Raw genomic sequence first — 20,098 nt, forward strand, 5'->3', positions numbered from 1 at the left:
ATGCGTGTAGGAGTTTTAATAACATTTTCTTAGAGTAGTTCTTGTCTGCACTATATGTAAGGCCCTGTGACATAGCGTCCTCACAGCTAACTGTGTATTTGTGAGACACGATATAATACTACAATAAACTATATAAATACGGGAAAACAGTATGTCAACTTACCTGAAATCTTTGTGCCAGGATGTTAACCAGTAGCTCTTCAGGCAGGAGATTGCTGAGTGTGGTCACATCTCCCCCCTGAAGCGATACCACACCAAAGTAATTGTTTAAATATTTTCAATTATTACATTGTATTCACAGGTGTATATAATCCTTTTATACCTGGATTTCCAGAAGAAATAATTCTTACAAAGATAAATATGTCTCCAATAGGTTCATACCCTCAATTTAGAGTGGAACAAAAGTACAAACATCCTAACATAAGATTAAGCAGCAGATGACCACAGGATTTAAGAAAATGTACCAGGCAAAGGGTGAAGTGTGTGTTTTCAGTCTCCTGAGGAGCCTTGGAGTCATTTTCACTGCAGCTGTCCTCACTGGGTTTTCCTAGAACTTCCACAGTGTCAGGTGATGCTCGAGCTGATTGTGGAGCTGGAACTGAGGCTTCAAGATGTGCTGCAGGTCCTGCTTCTGTGCTCTGAGCTGGAAGCAGATGCTTATATTTATTTTACTTAGCAATCTAAACTGAACACTACTCTGTCTGGCTATAGAACATTTATAATGTCCGATTAAAAGCACACGGCTGATTAGTGCAATTATAGACTACTAAGCCATTTATGTGAAATGGCATTACAAATAAAACTCAATAGGAAAATAAACTTTCATAACATTTGAAAAAAACAGCAGATAAATAAAAGTAGTAAAAAAAGATTAAAATGTGCTACATTAACTAAATGTCTGCCTGAACTAACTACTAGATACACAAACACACACACACAACCCCACATAACTATTGCACTGCATACACAGTATTCTAATCTTACCAGCCTCCTCAGCCTTCTTCTCAGCGTACTCAGCAGCAGCACAGTCATACAGTTGTCTTGCGGTCAAGCTAACAGGTGAGGTTCCACTCATCAGCACCGCTGTAACCACAGCATCAACACTCAGGCACGTCCCTCCGTAATGACACGCCAGAGCAGCCACTATACTGCCCCTACCTGAAGTGGAGGAACATATACATATACCTACTCATCAATCCCAGGTAACTAGGTATATACACAGAATATATAGTATATAGATACTGTTTAGTGAGTATGGTGTACAGTGATTTATTTTTTTGTATGACTTTAAGTCTTCAAATAGTTTATTGAAATATGAAGATTCTGCAAATTAGGTGATATAATTTTACTTGATTTACAATAATAATTAATGAATTAGTCAGCTAATTCATTCATTGCTTCACCTATCAGTGGGGCTCCATATACAATAATAGCAATGCCTCTGCGGTTGCGTGCAGCCAGACCCTCAGGTGACAGATCAACACACATGTGGCGGGCAATTGCTCTGGAGACAGGGGTCATCTCCAGCAGTCTGCTTTCCTCCTTGGTCATCTCAGAAACGACTGAAAGCACAAGCATTACTAAAACACACAGTACCTGCGGAAATCACGGTGAAAAGAAGGTCAGGCTACTTTTCAAGTTCTGCTTCTAAAATGGTTGTACTCACGTAATTCAGCTGGTTTCACAGTTACTGTGTGTTTTTCTTCCACTTTGCCGTCTGGTGGGTGGACATCATTTTGTCTCGACCTGTTTTCTTCCTTGTGTGCGTCACCCATCTCGGCTTCTTTTTCATCCAAGCCTTCATTCAGCTCTTCTTCACACAGGTAGATTCAATTTAAAAACAGGTATGTGCAGACACATACACATATACACATACACCTCAAGGTATATGATCTCAATGCTTGATGAACATGTGTGGCTGAAGCTACCATTGTCCTTCCGCTGGGAGCAGAACTCCTCGTAGTAGTCGAGCAGTTCTGTGGGAAGACTTTCTCCAGGGGCTCTGGGAGGCAGCAGTAATATGTTGTTGGCATCATAATCCTGCATCAGACGCAGGATCTACATGGGATAATAGGGAACAAAGGGAACAGACAGAAGACATGTTATGAGGGGCCAGGTGAGGAGATGAGAAAAGAGAGGGCATCTCCAAGAGGGAAGGACTGGCAGGGAAGATTAAGTAAAAACATGTGTCTATTAGATAAGATAAAACTAAACTTTCACATGGTTTATAAACAGGAATTGGTAAAGACACTCCCCCATGGTGGATGAATGGTTTGTCTGGTACTGGTATAGTAGTATTCACGGTATCATTATCCAACAACCTTGCTTGCACCTTTATCCCTCTTCTTATCTCTTTGCAATCATACAGAAGAGAGCTACCTTTTCTTCCTCAAGATACTGCGTGTCGAATTCCAGGGAGTAGAACTCGATGGGGTAAGAGCAGGGGTTTTTCACGGTGACCTCAGCTTCAACTTCAGGGGTGAAAGATAGGCAAGGCCCCAGCTCCAGCACCGACGGGCAGAACTCGAGTTGTGGCTCCTCACCCAGTCCCTGGGCTGTGATGAACACCTGCTGGGTGCTCTCAGCAACACGGACCATTAGCTGCCTGTTGTAAGTAAGCTGCAAAGACACATACGGTAATGCCATGATGCTCTGTTATGTATTGTGCACATCTCTGAAGTCAAGTAAACTCTTTACCCCCTCAGCAGGGCTGAACCTTATCTGGACATTGACTCGTTCACCAGGGGACAGCTTGCCAGAGCTGGGAATCATCTTAAACACCACTGGAGGTGGTCGCTGCTTCTGTGAGACCTTTTCACGCTGGTAGAGAGCAATAGAAGAGGCAGGTGTCACCCTAATGCAGTTATGTCTGTATTTGTCTCGTTTAGATAGTAGATTATTTTTCCTAACGCTAAAGATGGAAGATGCCATGTAGAAGTAGTCACCTGGAAATAAAAATACTAAATTAATTGGAAAAATATATAGAATTTTCCACAAATTGACAATTGTTGTACCTTTTTGAAAGGCGTCCCCTTCTCAGCTATGCTCCAGGAGCAGGGCACAGACTCATTATTAAACAACTGTACTGTCTTCATCTGATGGGGAACAACAACAACAACGTGAGTGCATTCTCATGCCAGTTTAGTTACAAAAGAATGAGTTGATATTCAGTTAATACTTGAAACATGAAACATTACTGATTCTTGTTTTAATCCTCGTGCCTCATATTTAAAAAATGTGTCCTAATGTCCTCAGAGGACAAATATCTCTTTGTCAAAAAACCGGCATAGAAATATTATGTAATAATATTTTCCACTTTATCTGAGTTACATGTTTACATATTTGATCATAACTAACAAGGATTAACTCATTTTCAGAATTTGAACCCTTTAAATGCCATTTTGTTTACATAATGCCACTTTTTTAAATGAAAACCCCCCTGCACATAAAAATGCAATTATTTTCAGTTTACTAAATGCTAAGGGGTATGTTTCTTTCAAAGTGATTGATTTTGATGCATTTTATTTTTTTGTGCAGGAAACCAGGAAAAAGGCATTTATTAGACCAAACATGAGGACATTTTTGTCCTTAAGGGTTTGAGTGTCTGTATTTGGCTACACAGTTTATTGTAGACTTATTATAAGAGCTGAGGTTGAATTTACAAAATTCTGAAAAAATATAACTCACAACCTTGCCAAAATACATGCATTAACACAACAAAAATTATCAAAAATTCAAAGATTTAAAAGCCAAAAATATTCCTAATGAGCAACAATGTTGGAGATAATTATTTTGAATTCTATAAATATATATAATCACAACCAAGTTTAAGCACTTTAAACACAGAAATCCTTGCTAAGATAAACTTAACATTATCAGACCAAAAGATGGCCCAACAGTGAGGCAGCATACTAATCTCTAATTATTGCCCCTCATTAGTGTGCACCCAGCAGTGTTCCCATGTATACAGCATATGTGCTTCCTATTCTCCTACTTTTGCATGTTGATATCACAAAGTACAATAAAGTGGGCAGTAAAAGTATACTATATTACCTGACACATGTCACACTGCACAGTGTCAAACTGCAGTGTACCCGTGGAAACAGTGACGGCCGGCACAGTAACCACTGCATGCAGCCGCACCTGGACCACTGGACCTCCTCTGACCTGTAGAACCAAACACAAACATCTCAGAAAGAAACGCTACTGATCATCAATTATGTAGAAATGTTACACTGGATCACAAATGATGTCAATACTTGTGCACATTTCTGTGTATGCCAATGTTTACCTGTATTGGCAAGGCAACACTTATTTCTCCCATTTTCAGGTTGGCTCCTTTGGGGTCAAATTTAACTGTGAAAGTCTGTGTCTTGCCGCAGGGCAGGTTTTTCACTCTTTTAAATTCTGCACTGAATCCTTTGAAGAAGCAACAAGCAACAAAGTAGGATTTATGTTATAAAGAGAAGAAAGAGAATATAAAAACAGCCAATTAAAAAAACACAAAGATTAATATCAGAAGACAGGCAGAATATTGCCCCATTAATGATGCGGCACTCCCTTTGAGACAATCAATCAGTTTAATTTCATCCATTATTCATATTCTTTTCCTCTACTATCACTTTAAAATAGGAGATTATTCACTCATCTCACAGGACTCAATCTAGGTTTTATCAGCACAATTATACAATTGTCTCTCCTGCTTAAAATCTTTTTTGACATGTTGGGAAATACGCTTGGTTTGCTTTCATGTAGAGAGCGAGAAGAGAAGATAAATACCATTGTCATATCTGTCTGATAAATATGAAGATGTTAGTTTAGTAACGTTTACACTGGAAACACAAGGCTGCCTCTGTCCGAAGCTTAACAAAAATCCACCTACCCGTATCTCTAAAACCCATTTATTAACACGTTGTTTGTTTGGTTTGTTTCATTCTACAGTCAAAATGCCGGTGAAGACAACACAAAATAGGAAATTAATTAATTAATTGGGTATGGAATTAATCTGCAGATTCTTCAGTTCTATGGATGTCAGTCTTTGAGCCACGACAAAAGCCAACATGTGGCCTGCAACACACTAGGTGAGGCTAGATTTCAGAAACTTTTATTTTGATATTGAAGCAGTTGTTGATCACTTGCAGCTCTTACCGGCTTACACCAGGCGGACACCATAAAATGTGGGCCCAGTTTATAAATGCCATAAGCATCATCACACCAAGTTCTTTGAATAATTGTGGTACAGTAATACTGAGATATCACATGAAAATAAGACACACAGATGAAGTAGTGAAAGTGCCTTCAGGATCTTACAGTTAGTAATGTGTTGTGTTACAGTACCTGTGCCAGCTAGAGGTTTGCCATGGGCCTGGAAGGACACAGCCACTGACCCAGTATTAGTAACATTTACAGATTGGCTGACGACTTTGCCTGGAATGACATAACCAAAATCCAAAACATACTCTGGGAGACGGAACCTGGGGGGGTGGGAAAAGGTGGAGACATAATTAAGACAATAACAAGCAACATCCATGTCTCAAGTTTGTTTATTGAGGTAGGGCTTCGCAATGCTTCACCTTTATGATTTACTGAGATTAAATAGTGCATTTTTTTCAAGTTCTTATGACCATGTTATCATTTTATAAAGCTATGTCATTGAAATTAATATTTACAAACAACTTGTAATTTAAACCAGACCGAATTAGTTATTAAAGTTTTGCTTTTACATGTGTGTGAAGCGTTTTTTTATTTCAATGGAACAGTTCTTTGCCTTGAATATTTACCTGGTTCTTTTATATGATGTAATTTACACTATACTTGTGTAAGTTGTGGAAGTTAAACAAAGAAGCACAATATGCTATGAATGGAAACTGCCCATGCACACCATGATATTCATCAATTTGTACAAGTACCACAGAAAAAAAACAATTCCCGGCCAGATATTGTTCATTAAACCAAACTCTTTGTATTCCACAACACAGTTCTTGTTTCAGTGCAGTGAGTGGACCATCTGTTCAAGTTTGCGTGTGTGTGTGTGTGTGTGTGTGTGTGTGTGTGTGTCTGTGTGCGTGTGTGTGTGTGTGTGTGTGTGTGTATGAACATACTGGCTGAGTTTGTGGCACTTTCTGGAGGAACCTTGCGAGTCTCTAGGCTCCTGCAGGCTACCGGTCACAGTGAGAGCATTTTGTTTGACCAGCATTCTCTCAATCTCCATGTGAAGCAGCTCTTCATACTAGAGGCAGCAGGCGATAGAGAGAAAAGAAAAAGTGAGAGGTAGACAGAAGGAGGAGTACATAAACTCAAAAGTTACAAAAAAGTATTAAAGGGCTACATAAGGAATAAACAGCACAGTCGTAATAGTAAGAACAATAGTTTAAGGTACCTCCAAATCTATTTTTACTAGTTAAAGCTCCTTCCCTCATCACACATACAGTACAGAATAACAGCTGGATGTAATTCAACTTTGACTGGTAAAATTATGTTTTTTGGTCATCACTTGATGTGATTGACTTTGGTGAATCCAAACTAATCCTTTAAAACACCAAGCAAACTAACCGATGGAGGCAGCGATAGATCAGGTAAAATAACTGTTTTTGTTAAAGAGATGTCTGGTGCCTCAGAAGAGAGCAGAGATAACGGCTTCAGTTTCCTGTCGGAAAGGGCTGTGTGACAGCAAGGTAAAGCAGTGAAAACATTCTGAATGTAGCGTACACTTAAGCTGACATTGAAGGTTTAGGTGGCAAAATATGTCTTCCAGCGACACATCTACCGTCGTTAATACACCGACTATGGACAAGTATCTCATACAACCCCACTTCAAACCATCCAAACACTTCCTCTACTCTGCTAAGTCTACTCGCCAGAATGCAATTAGTCTATCCATCCATCATCTACCGCTTATCCGGGGTCGGATTGCGGGGGCAGCAGCTCCAGTAAGGAACCCCAAACTTCCCTTCTCCGGGCCACATCCGCTAGCTCCGACTGGGTGATCCCGAGGCGTTCCCAGGCCAGTGAGGATATTATCTCTTCACCGAGTCCTGGGTCTTCCCCGGGGTCTCCTCCCAGCTGGACATGCCTGGAACACCTCCTTAGGGAGGCGCCCAGGTGGCATCCTTACTAGATACCCGAACCACCTCAACTGGCTCATTTAAACTCAAAGGAGCAGCGACTCTACTCCGAGTCTCTCACAGATGTCTGAGCTTCTCACCCTATCTGTAAGGGAGACGCCAGCCACCTGCCTGAGAAATCTCGTTCTTTCGGTCATGAAATCGAGAGCTTTGCCTTCTGGCTCAGCTCTCTTTTCGTCACAACGGTGCGGTAAAGCGACTGCAATACCGCCTCCGCTGCTCCGATTCTCCAGGCAATCTCTCGCTCCATCGTCCTCTCACTTGCGAACAAGACCCCGAGGTACTTGAACTCCTTCATTTGGGGTAAGGGCTCATTTTCTACCCGGAGTAGGCAAACCACCGGTTTCCTGCTGAGAGCCATGGCCTCAGATTTTGAGGTGCTGATCCTCATCCCAACCGCTTCATACTCGGCTGCGATCCGATTCTGTGACTGCTGAACGTCACAGGACCACATCATCTGCAAAGAGTAGCGATGAGATTCTCAGGCCATCGAACTGCAACCCCTTTCCTCCATGAATACGCCTCGATATCCTGTCCATGAAAATCACAAAGAGGATTGGTGATAAAGCCGCCTTGGCGGAGGCTAACATCCACTGGGAACGAGTCCGACTTACTGCGGAGTATCCGGACACAACTCTCGCTTTGGGCGTACAGGGATTGGATGGCCCCCAGAAGTGACCCCCTTACCCTATACTCCCACAGCACCTCCCACAGTATCACCCGGGGAACCGGTCATACGCCTTCTCCAGATTCACAAAAGACATGTAGACCGGATGGGCGTACTCCCAGGCCCCCTCCAGGATCCTTGCAAGAGTGAAGAGTTGGTCCGTTGTTCCGTTGTTCCACGACCAGGACGGAATCCGCATTGTTCCTCTTCAGTCAGAGGTTCGACTATTGGCCGAACCCTCCTTTCCAGCACCTTGGAGTAGACTTTACCAGGGAGGCTGAAAAGTGTGATACCCCTGTAGTTGGCACACACTCTCTGGTCCCCCTTTTTGAATAGGGGAACCACCACCCCGGTCTGCCACCCCCTAGGCACTGTCCCAGACTTCCACGCAATGTTGACGAGGCGTGTCAACCTAGACAGCCCCTCAACACCCAAAGCCTTCAGCATTTCTGGACAGATCTCATCAACCCCTTTGCCACTGTGGAGTTGTTTGACTACCTCCGTGACCTGCATCAGGGAAATTGACGATGGTCCCCATCAGCTTCCAGCTCTGCCTCTACCATAGAGGGCATGTTAATTGGATTCAGGAGTTCCTCAAAGTGCTCCTTCCACCGCCCGATAACCTTCTCAGTCGAAGTCAACAGGGTCCCACCCTTGCTGTACACAGCCTTGGATGGTTCCCCACTTCTCCCTCCTGAGGTGCCGGACGGTTTTCGAGAAGCAACTTGGTGCCGACCGAAATACTTCTCCATAGCTTCTCCGAACATCTCCCACACCCGCTGCTTTGCCTCTGCCACAGCAGAGGCTACCGCCCTTCGAGCCTGTCGGTACCCTGCAATTGTTTCCGGAGTCCTACCGGATAACATAACCCGGAAGGACTCCTTCTGCAGTCGCTTCCCTGACCACCGGGGTTCACCATGGTGTTCGAGGGTTACCACCCCTTGAGGCACCTAAGACCTTGAGATCACAGATCCACACTGCAACTTCAGCAATAGAGGTTTTGAACGTCGCTCACTCAGGTTCAATGCTCCCAACCTCCACAGGGATGTCTGAAAAGCACCGCCGAAGGTATGAGTTGAAGATCTCCAGGACAGGTCTGTCCAGAGTCTTCCCCACCCCTTGATCCAACTCACCACCAAATGGTGATCAGTCGACAGCTCCGCCCCTCTCTTCACCCGAGTGTCCGAAACATGCGGCCTCAGATCAGATGATACGATCACAAAATCGATCATTGACCTTTGGCCTAGGGTACTCTGGTACCACGTACACTTATGAGCATCCTTATGTTCGAACATGGTGTTTGTTATGGCCATTCCATGACTAGCATAGAAGTCCAACAACAAACGACGGTTCAGGTTTAGATCAGGGAGGCCGTTCCTCCCAATCACGCCTCTCCAGGTGTCTCCATCGTTTCCCAAGAAGACTACGGAGTCCCCTACTGGAGCCCCCTGCAGGGCTCCATTCAGGGTCTCCAAGAAGGCCGAATTCTCCGAACTGCTGTTTGGGGCATAGGCACAAACAACAGTCAGAGTTTTCCCACCCATAACCCGAAGGTGTTGATTTGAATGACATCCCAGAATTAAGCAATTCAACATATCCTTGTGTTTTGACTAGTCAAAAAACAATTGCAGATTTCTGTATTATGTATCAATGAAGCTACTGTATGATAAAATGGCTGTGACATCATTATAGATCTGAGGTATTTTCAATGATGAAAATTCTCCTGGAGATACTTTGAATTGTTGTTACTCGATGAATCATAATTGCATAATAATGCATCATTGTTTACATTCAGATCTGTCACATTGTAACTATGACTTTAAAATGCATTTAAAGATGTCTAAATATAATAATGGATAATCAAGCAAAACTGTGAACTGTAAACATTTTATAAATCAATTTGCCATCCTCTTTCCTTATTTCTACACCATAACAACAACAGATAGAAAGTCACTGAGGTCAGGGTATTTTGTGGATAAGGTGGTAATGTGGCACATTTGTCAGGTTATGCATAGGTATATCAGTCCTTATCTTTCCTATCCTTAATATCAGCTATGGAAATTATTGCATTTCGGTATGTAAGGGTTCATTCTGTCCGTACATTTTTTATTGTTGTTTGTACTTCCTTATTTTGTGTTAATTGCCTCCTCTCGTTTCAGTGTCTCCACTTCCTGCCCCATGTGTTTTCCATTAGTTTGTTAGTGCTTTCACCAGTGTTGCGTTACCCCGCCCACTTCCTGGTATATATAGTCTGTGTGTTGTGTTCCCCTCGTACCCTCGTTAGTCTTTGTACCGCTGTGTCATTGAGTTCAAGCATTGTTCCTTTGTGCTTCTTGATACTGTTTCCCGTTGTCGACTTCCCGGTAATACCTGACCCTGCTTCTGTGACCTGTTTCTCCCTTTGCCTATTCCCTGTCGGATTTGTTTGCCACGCTGACTGTCTCCTCGTGTTCAGATCGTAGCGTTACACAGTTAGGGGAACAAAACCGAGCGTAAATACTGAGTGGATAAGCAGAAAATAGCTATTTTCATTGTAATTCTTGTTTACTCTCTGGGAAATCAATACACCGATAAGAAGCCAGTAAGGCTCTGTAGAATGACCTGGTTAATAACAGCAGTGATGTAGTGGCACTGTCCATACCCACATGGAAATAAGAAAATATATTTGGAGCACAACAGCATGCATAACTTCATAAGGGGAGCACTACATGTGAACAGGGTAACATGTTTTAACTAATAGATATCGTCTTGAAATGTCCCAAATTGATTACGGACATTGTATTTGAAGTTTGCTGACATTTTATGTCTGAATATGCAAATAAGGCATCATCTTATTAAATATGTGTTAATTTGCATACATGTTTTTGTGTGTAGTGTTATGCCTTAATCCATAGACATAAAACATTCTTAACAGTAAACAAGATGTACTGGGTTTATTAGAACACACATACAGTATATTTAGTGTTCATGTTATGTTAAATTGCTTTTAGTCTGTCAAGAGTCACTTATTCTTCCTGTACTAGAACAAAGCATTGTACAGTTTTACCACACTACATGCAGTGTGTTAACTAGTGACCTACATGACAGTTTTCATTGCATAACATCAATGTTGGTAATCTTAGTCACTGACTGTGAAGGTGCACTTGGCCTCAGTTGTTGCTCCTCCACCAGTGGTAATTCCATCCATAAACTCCTCTCTCTCCACAGCTGTTCTGGCATGCTGCACCACATCACTGCAGCACTCCTCTGCTGCAAAGGAATCACAGCGCCACACCAATAAAGAGTATTATTTGTGTTTCAATATTTGTTAGCATGGAGACCTGATTATAAGGGAAACTTATCCATTAAACCAAAGGATTAGGGGTTAATGCTTTCTAATACAAAAAGTGTCGGAATGCAAAACAGCAAAAATAGATCAATAAACTACTCAACTACAAGTTAAGCACTTTCTGTTTACTGCTGTTTGCTGACTTTGACTAAGTTTTATATGGTCCCTTCCAATGCACGGAGACAATTCCTTCCAGTAGCATTACCTGACACCATAATTGCATTTGGGCAAATAGAATATACAGTAAAGTACAATATAGCAGTGAATCTATTGCAGATAAAAAATTTGGCTAAGCATAAACGTAATAATTTTAAAAGTTCATCCTTGTTGGCTTGTTATGTAGGGATATGATCATGTCTGTGTGTCTGAGTGCATGTCAATGCATACACAGGTTTCGTGGTAAGTTCAGGCTGATCCTTGGGAACACTCCCTCTCCTGTCAGCGTGATATCCTGCGGTGGCAGGAAAGCCACCTGCAGCTGAAGCCGCTTCTCAAACACCTCAGGGATGCCCGGGAGGTACAACACACGCAGACATTGCTCCGCACCTGCCTCAATGTAACCCTGACGCACAAAAACACACACACAAAATGGTAAACAAAAAATAAACCTTAAACATAATAAATGATGCTCCCACAACTGAAACTGACCGTGGTTGGGATGACCATGGGCCATCCTGGTCTGACCTCCTGTGCTTTCTCATTTTGCTCCTCTTCCAGGGCCTTCCTCTGTCCCCCTGCCTCATCACCTGCCTCCTCATCCTCCCTTTGGGGGTGTATGATGCTAAATTTGAAGCCCATCTTGCCAGTATTCCTCAGGGTCACCTCAGCTTCCCCTTCATGATCAAACAGCTGGAAGAAAAAGAGGGGAGAGGCAACACTGCTTTTTAACCTGTCATCACCTTTATTTTCATTGAAAATAATGTGAATCAGCTTTATGCTAAACAGAATGTTTTGGTAAAACCACTCCACCTAGTGTCATTTGTATAGGTGGCAGTACAGTGTTCCTGTAGTTAGTTCACTGTTGTTTCAGGACTTATATATATATATATTATATATATATACTAATATGGATAAATGTAATTGACCACAAAAGAACAACACAGGGAGAAAGAGAGAGAAACAGCAAGAGAGAAAAGAAAGCAAGAGAAGGAATACTGCTGAACGGATAGGAAGGTCAGAGAAATGTTCTGCTGAATCGCTCATTTCAATTAAATCAAAAATCAATATGTCCTTGTTTTGAATATCAATGATAACTGGTCCCGACGGCTTGCATACTTAAAGAAGGATTGGCAGTGCAAAAGACCAAAGTGTGTAAAACTATGCAGTGACATTCGAAGTAATGTGATTAATCTCAACAGTCTTTTTAGGGAGTAAAAAAAAAACTTTAATTCCAACAGTCATATTATGTCTTTTTATAATGTGTATCCTAATGACATCTGAGCACTTATCACACAATATGTCCCTCAGCATGAGAGTCTGTGATAATAATAAGAAATGAGTCTTAGTCAAAACACTAACAGTAAGCAAAAGCTAATGATCATGAAACAAACTACAGAAAAAAAGCAAACACATCTTCATCCACAATTACAAACACATCTGTCATACTCCCCCGAGGCCTGTCTTTTTGAAAATGGTAGAATGCATCACTTCGTTTGAAAAAATCTAATTAGTTTTGTATGAAATATCATGTGTCACACATGGATGAGCAAACAGATGGCAAAGGGAGAAAAAAAGGCAAGAGAAGCAGGATGACAGGACAAGAAGGAGGTATACAAGATGATGTAGCTTAAAACAGAGCGAGAGTTTAGTCCTGATGTGAGTAACTCACTCTTTCTCTACCAGCAGTCTCTGACACAGAGCATGGCCCTTATCCTAGCCTTAAGGATGTGCACGTACTGAGCTGAAACATAACTATTTGATTTGTAGAGCTTGCTGGGATAAAGAACTGAGAAGATAAAGTCTGGGTAAAAGTGCCCTGGATACATACCTGCACACCAAAGTCAATATGGGTAGAGTCAAGGCTGTAGCTGATTACTGATGCGTCTCCTCTGAGTTTGACTTCATACGTAGGCCCCTCCTCTACATGGCACTGTGCTACCACCTCTCTGCTGATATTTTCATGGCCGTAGAAACTGAAAATGACCTGCTGCTGGTCCCCAGGCTGCAGATGACCATGTATCGGTAAGATATCAAACACCTGCAGACAAAAAGACGTAAACAAGTTACAAGATTTATTCTCTTTTTTTACTGATTCTTCCACTAGCCAGCTGTTACACTCCCGTTAAAGGAATAGTTTGGCTTTTTGGGACATGCACCTATTCACTCCCCTGTCACAAGTTACAAGATAAGGGGGGTACAGTGTTAAAACAACAAACTGTGGTTTTATCAGGGAGAGATAACCAGCTGCTGGATTATTTCTTGGCCAGCTGCGGTCACTTCCTGGAGACATGTTATTAATCAGGAAACTATCATGAAAGCTCCTCTGAGTTCTGAAAGATTCTCAACATTCTATTATATCAATGTATTAAAAAAGTGGAAAGATATTCTGCACGCTGACAACAGAGGTGGGAATCTCCACACTGAGGTTTATATTGCAAAAAATGTGTGTATGTGCAGTGGTTTCTACCTCCACAGCAATGCAGCATAGAGACAGAGATTGACCTGCACATTAGCTACAAACTAGAAATCTCAGGAGAATCCTGATTTGTTTACAAATGAACATTTGCCTACCTCTTCCACAACCACAGGACACTGTGTGCTGCTCTGTTCCTCTGCCCCAGGCCTGGGGCTGAGAGGAACTGAAAAGCTCTTATTTTTCTGCGCCTTCTCTTCCTGCAGCATCTCTGTCTCCCTATGGGGCAAAAGGATAATAAAACCTGAAGTATCCCAGAATATCTATTTCTCCGCAATGAAAGTAAAGCTGCATAGACAGACATACAATAAAAAAAAGAATCAATGACAAGAGGCAAGAAAAATATATGAATCTGTCTTCCATACAATTTAAAGCCTCAAGATCTCAATGTGGTAGCAGAGTAACACATATGTAACCAACAGCAAGTTACATAAGCATCTATTATATTTATACATATATATATATATATATATATATATATATATATATATATATATATATATATATATATATATCATTAACATATATTGTAAAACCCAAGTGGAGAAGAAAATATCTAGCACCCACACCCCTGTGGGATCAGACTGGGTGCATCCATCAAGTTAATTAAACAGAGTGTTCTATAATTAAGAGGAATTTTAATAGGCAAGCAGCAGGAAACAGGTCAGGATAGATTGCAGTGAAGTGCTGAATAAACATGGAAGAGAATGAAAGAGATTTAGTGAGTGAAACCATCTCAAAGCTGGGCTGGCCAAGTTCTGTATTAAATCACCGAACCCTGGATATGTATATAGCCATAGTGTGAGTGTATGGTTTTGTGTATATGTGTGTGTGTGTGTGTGTGTGTGTGTGTGTGTGTGTGTGTGTGTGTGTGTGTGTGTGTGTGTGTGTGTGTGTGTGTGTGTGTGTGTGTGTGTGTGAGCTTCAGGGTGTGCATACAAGTAAGGCCGCATTCAAGTCTGACACATTTGTTTGTTAGTTCCCAAGAATAGTTCTGATGTTTCAGCTTCTAATGAGTGGATGGTAGTGGTGCAGCCAGCAGGGGGCACTGTTGCATGGTCAGTGTGGGATGAATGCAGCTTTCAGGGGACAAGCTCGTCTGATGTTTGGCCTTGGGGAGATCACAAATGAGTACGTACAGCAATGTAAGCTGTAGGGGCGAACAAACACTGTAGGTCAATGTCTTCAAAAACAGGTTGCATTTTTGATGGATGAGAGTTTGTAAGATCCCACAAACACCCCTTGCTCCCCTGTGGAAAAAAAGAAGCTTTTTAGAAAGAGTTTAAAACTCACTGGTGCGGACAGAGGAACAGATGGTGAGACAGCAGATGATGACTCTGCAAGAGCGCAGCTCAAAACAGAAATAGCATACTCTGACATTCTCATATCAGTCTCTCTCTCTCTCTTCCATCTATTCTTTCTTTTGTGTGTGGGTGTGACTGTGTTTGACGGCTTTCCTATGTTCAGTCTCACTAAAGATCTACACAACAAAGACTACTAAATCACAAACATCTAACTTCCAGCAGACTGGTACAGACAAATGGCTCCCGGGGTTGCAGTCAGAGTGTTTGTGTGTGAGAGAGAGAAAGAGAGAGACGGAGAGAGATAGAGATAGGTAGAAAGATAGATAGATATAGAGATAGAGATAGATAGGAATAGAGAGAGCGATAGGTAGATAGCAATAGAGAGATAGATATATCAAATCAAATTTATTTATATAGCCCAATATCACAAATTACACATTTGTCTCAGTGGGCTTTACAGACTGTACAGCAAACGACACCCTCTGTCCTTAGACTCTCGCACCGCACAAGGAAAAACTCCCTAAAAGAAACCCCACAAAAATACAACATCCATGTGTCACGGTTCAGGACAGGACCCAAATGCAGAAAACCAAGATTTATAACAAAAAGCGAGCTTTAATGAACAACGCTGAAACAATAATACAAAATAACTAAATAATAGTGAGCACACAAACCGGGTAGACACTGTGTAGACACTGGGTAGACACAAGGCCAGGGTAAATAGACACAGGAGGAACACATTAACAATCAGGAAAGGAGGGAAAACACACAGACAGGAAGTACAACTAGACATGACACAAGGGGGAGTGAACATTTCAAAATAAAACAGGAAAGTGCAACCAGACTGTGACACCATGTGACAGAACTGATGGTGTGATCGAAAAAGAAAAAGAAAGGATGAAGATAGAGATAGATAGAGAGAGATAGATAGCGATAGAGAGAGTTATTGATTGGGATTTGTAGTTAGTTTGTTTTCTGTTGTTAGTCAGGAGCTCAGTCCGTGGGAACTTTGAGGTGCCCTTGAGCAAGGCACCAACCCCCTAACTGCTTGCGGCGCCTGTCCATTGGCAGCCCCCTCGCTTTGACATCTCTTCATTAATTATAATTAACTAATGCATGTGAATAGGTCCCGTTTGTGCATGTATTTCAGGTCTGTGTGTAATGTGTAAAAGAAACAACAAAGTGAAAAAATAGAATTTCTATGTCTTCTGCTTCTTCTCCTAAATGACCCCAATAGTCTAAAATAGCTTGACAAGCAACAACATTAAAATGGTCCTCATACATTCAAATAGAAACCTCTTTATCTCTCCACTGCATTAGTCCATGTTCACCTCGGCTTAAACTCAATTTGCTCTAATGTACGTGGAATTATTAGTTGTGAGTGATCAGTCATTCAGTTGTCCAATGACATAGTCAATGATGCATACAAGTAGCTACAGTGTAAAGGTGTAATAAACTTAACATTTTCTTTTTACTGATATAGAGTCCTAAAGACTAAGAAGTTATAGAATTAAAATGTATTGTACTGACTCTATCGGTGTGATAGATGGATAGAAAGGAGTTCTATTGAAATGCCCCTCTCCAAGGGCTGCGGTGTAATTACTGATAGGGATGTAATTAGCCAATCATGGCTAGATAGTGCAGGTTTTGTGTGGGAGAAAGGGAGACTTTAGAGAAAGAGTGTGCATGCAGAGTGAGGTCTCCATTTAATTAGCAGGACGGCATACAAGACAGATTGTTAGGAGAGGTCACAATCTAAGAGATAAAGGGTAAAGAAAAAGCAGAAGCGCAGGAGGAGAGGAACGAGGAAAATGAAGAAAAAAAAAAGATAACTAGGCAATGTATAACCTTAAGCTGAGGACTAGAAGGGGAGCAAAAGGGAGGAATACCAATAGATGAAAGAGGGGGAAGGGAATAAAACGGTAGAAGGTGATAAATCTTGTATAGCTCTAGCAGTTAGTTGGTCCAAGGCCATGGACAGACAGACTACTATAGTATTCACAGTCCATTTCAAGGGAGGGGAGCCAAAGCAAAGGCATGAGAGGCACAATGTAAAGTTAAGTACACAATCAGTAGATTTGTCTTCCCCAGAGAATGTATAATAGATTTGGCTTTCAATTCAAAGGGTTAAATGTATAGCTACTGTACTAACTCATCCCAATGGACAGTTTTAATATATGGCTGAGATCCATTCTGTGCTTGTCCCTGAATCTTGTCTATTCAGGATACTTCTGTTCTAAACATTGTTTTGTTCTATAACAAAAAAAGGTGTAATACAGGAATCAAGGAGCAGCATTCCAGCAGGCCTTATAGAGCATTGAAATGAAAGTACCGTAATTTCCGGACTATAAGCCGCGACTTTTTCCCCATTTTTCGACCCTGCGGCTTATATAACGGTGCGGCTGAATCTATGGATTTTTACAGCTAATGGCCACTAGGGGAATTCCTAAATCTATGGATTTTACAGGTTACAGTCCACCGGATGCCGGGAAAGAGCACGCAAAAGTAGCGAGTGGTACGAGAGACAGACGGACATTACGAGAGCGAGACAGTTTGTGAGACACCCTCATTGTGGAAAAAAAACGTAGAAATGCATATATATTTATTTCGAGGAGTCTTATTTTGTTAAATATGCTTTTATGTTGATACTCCTGAAACCGGCACTTTCTGGGGGACGGTTAGAAGGAAACGCGGAAGAGAGGGGTGCATGTCCAAAAACCCCGACTGTGGAGTTACCGTATGATGATGACTTCCATGTGTTTCTTCTGTTTCAACGGTAATTTATGGACAAATTAAGGAAAACACCAACGGTCAGAGACAATAAATGCTGATTGAACAGGCAGAAGTTCTCCATCGTTATTTCCTGGTTCTACGCAACACAACGCATCGTGGTGTCCGCTACAGACCGGCTACATACACATCAGTCAATTTAGCGTCTGCGGTTTATAGTCAGGTGCGGCTTATAGTCCAGTGCGGCTTATATATGTACAAATTAGTCAATTTAGCGTCTGCGGCTTATAGTCAGGTGCGGCTTATAGTCCGAAAATTACGGTAACAATAAAAAGGCTGCATGTTCCATAGACATAAGCGGCATAAGTCTGAACACTAACTTATTCTTGCTATATTCTGTCCAGGTGACCATATGGTATCTTTTCAGGGGAAAATGCAGAGCAGGGCTCTACCCAGGGTCCAATATGTACAGTACACACATGGGGGGGGATTGCATCTCTACTTACTATCCTTTAAAGTGTATCAGTTGTGGGGTGTGCTGTTAACACACCTATGCATTTTAACTAATATTACCATGTGGACATTTCTCAGTGTAAATTTACCTGATAGTACAGTGTTTCTGGTCATCCAGGAAAACCCAGTGGTAAAACACGGGCAGTGCGGAGCAGTTTGTGATGGAGATTGCTCTACGAGCCCCTGTGAAGTTCAGCACACAACCAAAGTCCACTGTGGTAGAGGAGAAGTGGAGGTTGGAGAAGTGGACCTCAGCGTGCAGCTCCACTATGTCTTGCTGCGGGTGTCCCTGGTAGTGTACCTCAAGGAACTGGTGAAAAAATGTGAAGGAAGAAAATGGATTTGTCTAAAATAGTTGATATTACAGATAAATATTTCAATGGTGGAAGTAAGTAAACAGTTTCAATTTCCAAATATGTTTGGCTTGTGCAGTGATATAAGTATTCAGATCAGTTACTTCAGTAAAATAAGCAATACCAAACGTAAAATACTTTATGACAAATAAAGTCCTGAAGTCAAAACCTACTTAGGTAAAAGTATTATCAGCAAAATGTATTTAATCTATTTATATCAAAAGTAAAAGTACACATTCTGCAGAAAAATGGTCCCTGTGAGCGATTTAACTATTTTATTTGATGTGTTTGGATTAATATTACTGCTGCATGTTGCATTTTACCTCTGTAGATGTTTAAGGCTGTGTTAATTATAAGTCCTTTATATACTGTTTGGTAGTTTAATCTACAGCAATGCATCACATCATGAGCATCTATAAGATCATTATACTTTTGTGGCCTGTGAGAATCATGTATCTCTAAAAAGTAAACTTTTCATGAAAAAAACAGCTGTGTTCAGCTTTGTGTCGATGCATTTTCTAGCTCATCCAAGGGTTTTTAAATAGTTTATTTATTTTAAGAAGTAGAAACATTTCTTAACCCATACAGGAACACTCCATCCTTTAGTTTATCAGAAAAATTCAAATTCAAAATCATCAAATTTGTAGTTACTTGGTTTTCACTGGAGGGGTATGAAAGATTTGAATCTGAAAAGTAACTAAAGCTGTCAAAATTAAAATGTAGTTGAGTACAAAGTACAATATTTGATGTAGTGGAGTAGAAGTATGAAACTGCATAACATGGAAATACTCATCTACTCATACTAATCCACAACTGGGCTTGTGACTCCTTTAACCCTAACCCTAACCCTAACCCTAACCCTAATGAAGCAATGCTACCGCTCATCACTCCGATTATTCTTATACTTATTATTATTATTATATCTTATTCCTTTAATAATGAGGTTTTTGTAAGCAGTCTGGCTGCTGCGTTTTAATTTGTGTAAACTCTACTGAGCTTCGACATGTGTAGAAAGAGTTACAATAATCCAAATGAGAGGAAATAAAAGCATGTATGACTGTCTCTAGATTTCTACCGGATACAATTTAACTCATCTTGGAGAGTCTCCTGAAGCTGCAGAAAACAAGACTGGACAACGGTGTTAACGTGCTTGTTTAAGCGGAGGTTATAATCAATGACATGAAAATTTGTTCAGTTTTGGGCTATATTTTGGGACAGAGAACCCAGATGTTTTAAAGTACAAGTATTAACATTGCCAGGGCCAATAAGAAATACCTAGGCTTATCAATATTTAGCTGAAAGATGTTTGGGGCCATCAAGCATTTGAGGTCAAGGTTGTATGTAATTGTTGAGTCTATGTATTTGATTTAAAAAAATGATTGTGGCTAAAAGAGAAGTACAATTGAGTGTCACCTAATGGAAGCTCACATTATGCCTGAGGAAGACA

The 20,098-nt window shown here is 41.1% G+C and overlaps 1 protein-coding gene across 1 annotated transcript in view; it reads right to left on the bottom strand.

Moving 5' to 3' along the window:
* hydin (HYDIN axonemal central pair apparatus protein) overlaps positions 1-20,098 on the bottom strand; it is a 102,169-nt gene that overhangs the window by 42,559 nt on the left and 39,512 nt on the right. Inside the window, exons 23-41 of the mRNA XM_029433246.1 lie at positions 18,388-18,608; positions 13,850-13,970; positions 13,107-13,316; positions 11,768-11,968; positions 11,507-11,681; positions 10,922-11,040; positions 6,102-6,229; positions 5,338-5,474; positions 4,292-4,419; positions 4,054-4,167; positions 3,004-3,095; positions 2,698-2,836; positions 2,380-2,619; positions 1,929-2,058; positions 1,667-1,813; positions 1,404-1,562; positions 985-1,158; positions 465-643; positions 164-238 (exon numbers count right to left, since the gene is read on the bottom strand). Coding sequence (XP_029289106.1) covers positions 164-238; positions 465-643; positions 985-1,158; positions 1,404-1,562; positions 1,667-1,813; positions 1,929-2,058; positions 2,380-2,619; positions 2,698-2,836; positions 3,004-3,095; positions 4,054-4,167; positions 4,292-4,419; positions 5,338-5,474; positions 6,102-6,229; positions 10,922-11,040; positions 11,507-11,681; positions 11,768-11,968; positions 13,107-13,316; positions 13,850-13,970; positions 18,388-18,608 — 2,889 coding nt within the window. The remainder of the gene's footprint in view (positions 1-163; positions 239-464; positions 644-984; positions 1,159-1,403; positions 1,563-1,666; positions 1,814-1,928; positions 2,059-2,379; positions 2,620-2,697; positions 2,837-3,003; positions 3,096-4,053; positions 4,168-4,291; positions 4,420-5,337; positions 5,475-6,101; positions 6,230-10,921; positions 11,041-11,506; positions 11,682-11,767; positions 11,969-13,106; positions 13,317-13,849; positions 13,971-18,387; positions 18,609-20,098) is intronic.

This window comes from Cottoperca gobio, chromosome 6 (genome assembly GCF_900634415.1).
Source record: "Cottoperca gobio chromosome 6, fCotGob3.1, whole genome shotgun sequence".
Classification (NCBI taxonomy): Eukaryota; Metazoa; Chordata; class Actinopteri; order Perciformes; family Bovichtidae; genus Cottoperca; species Cottoperca gobio.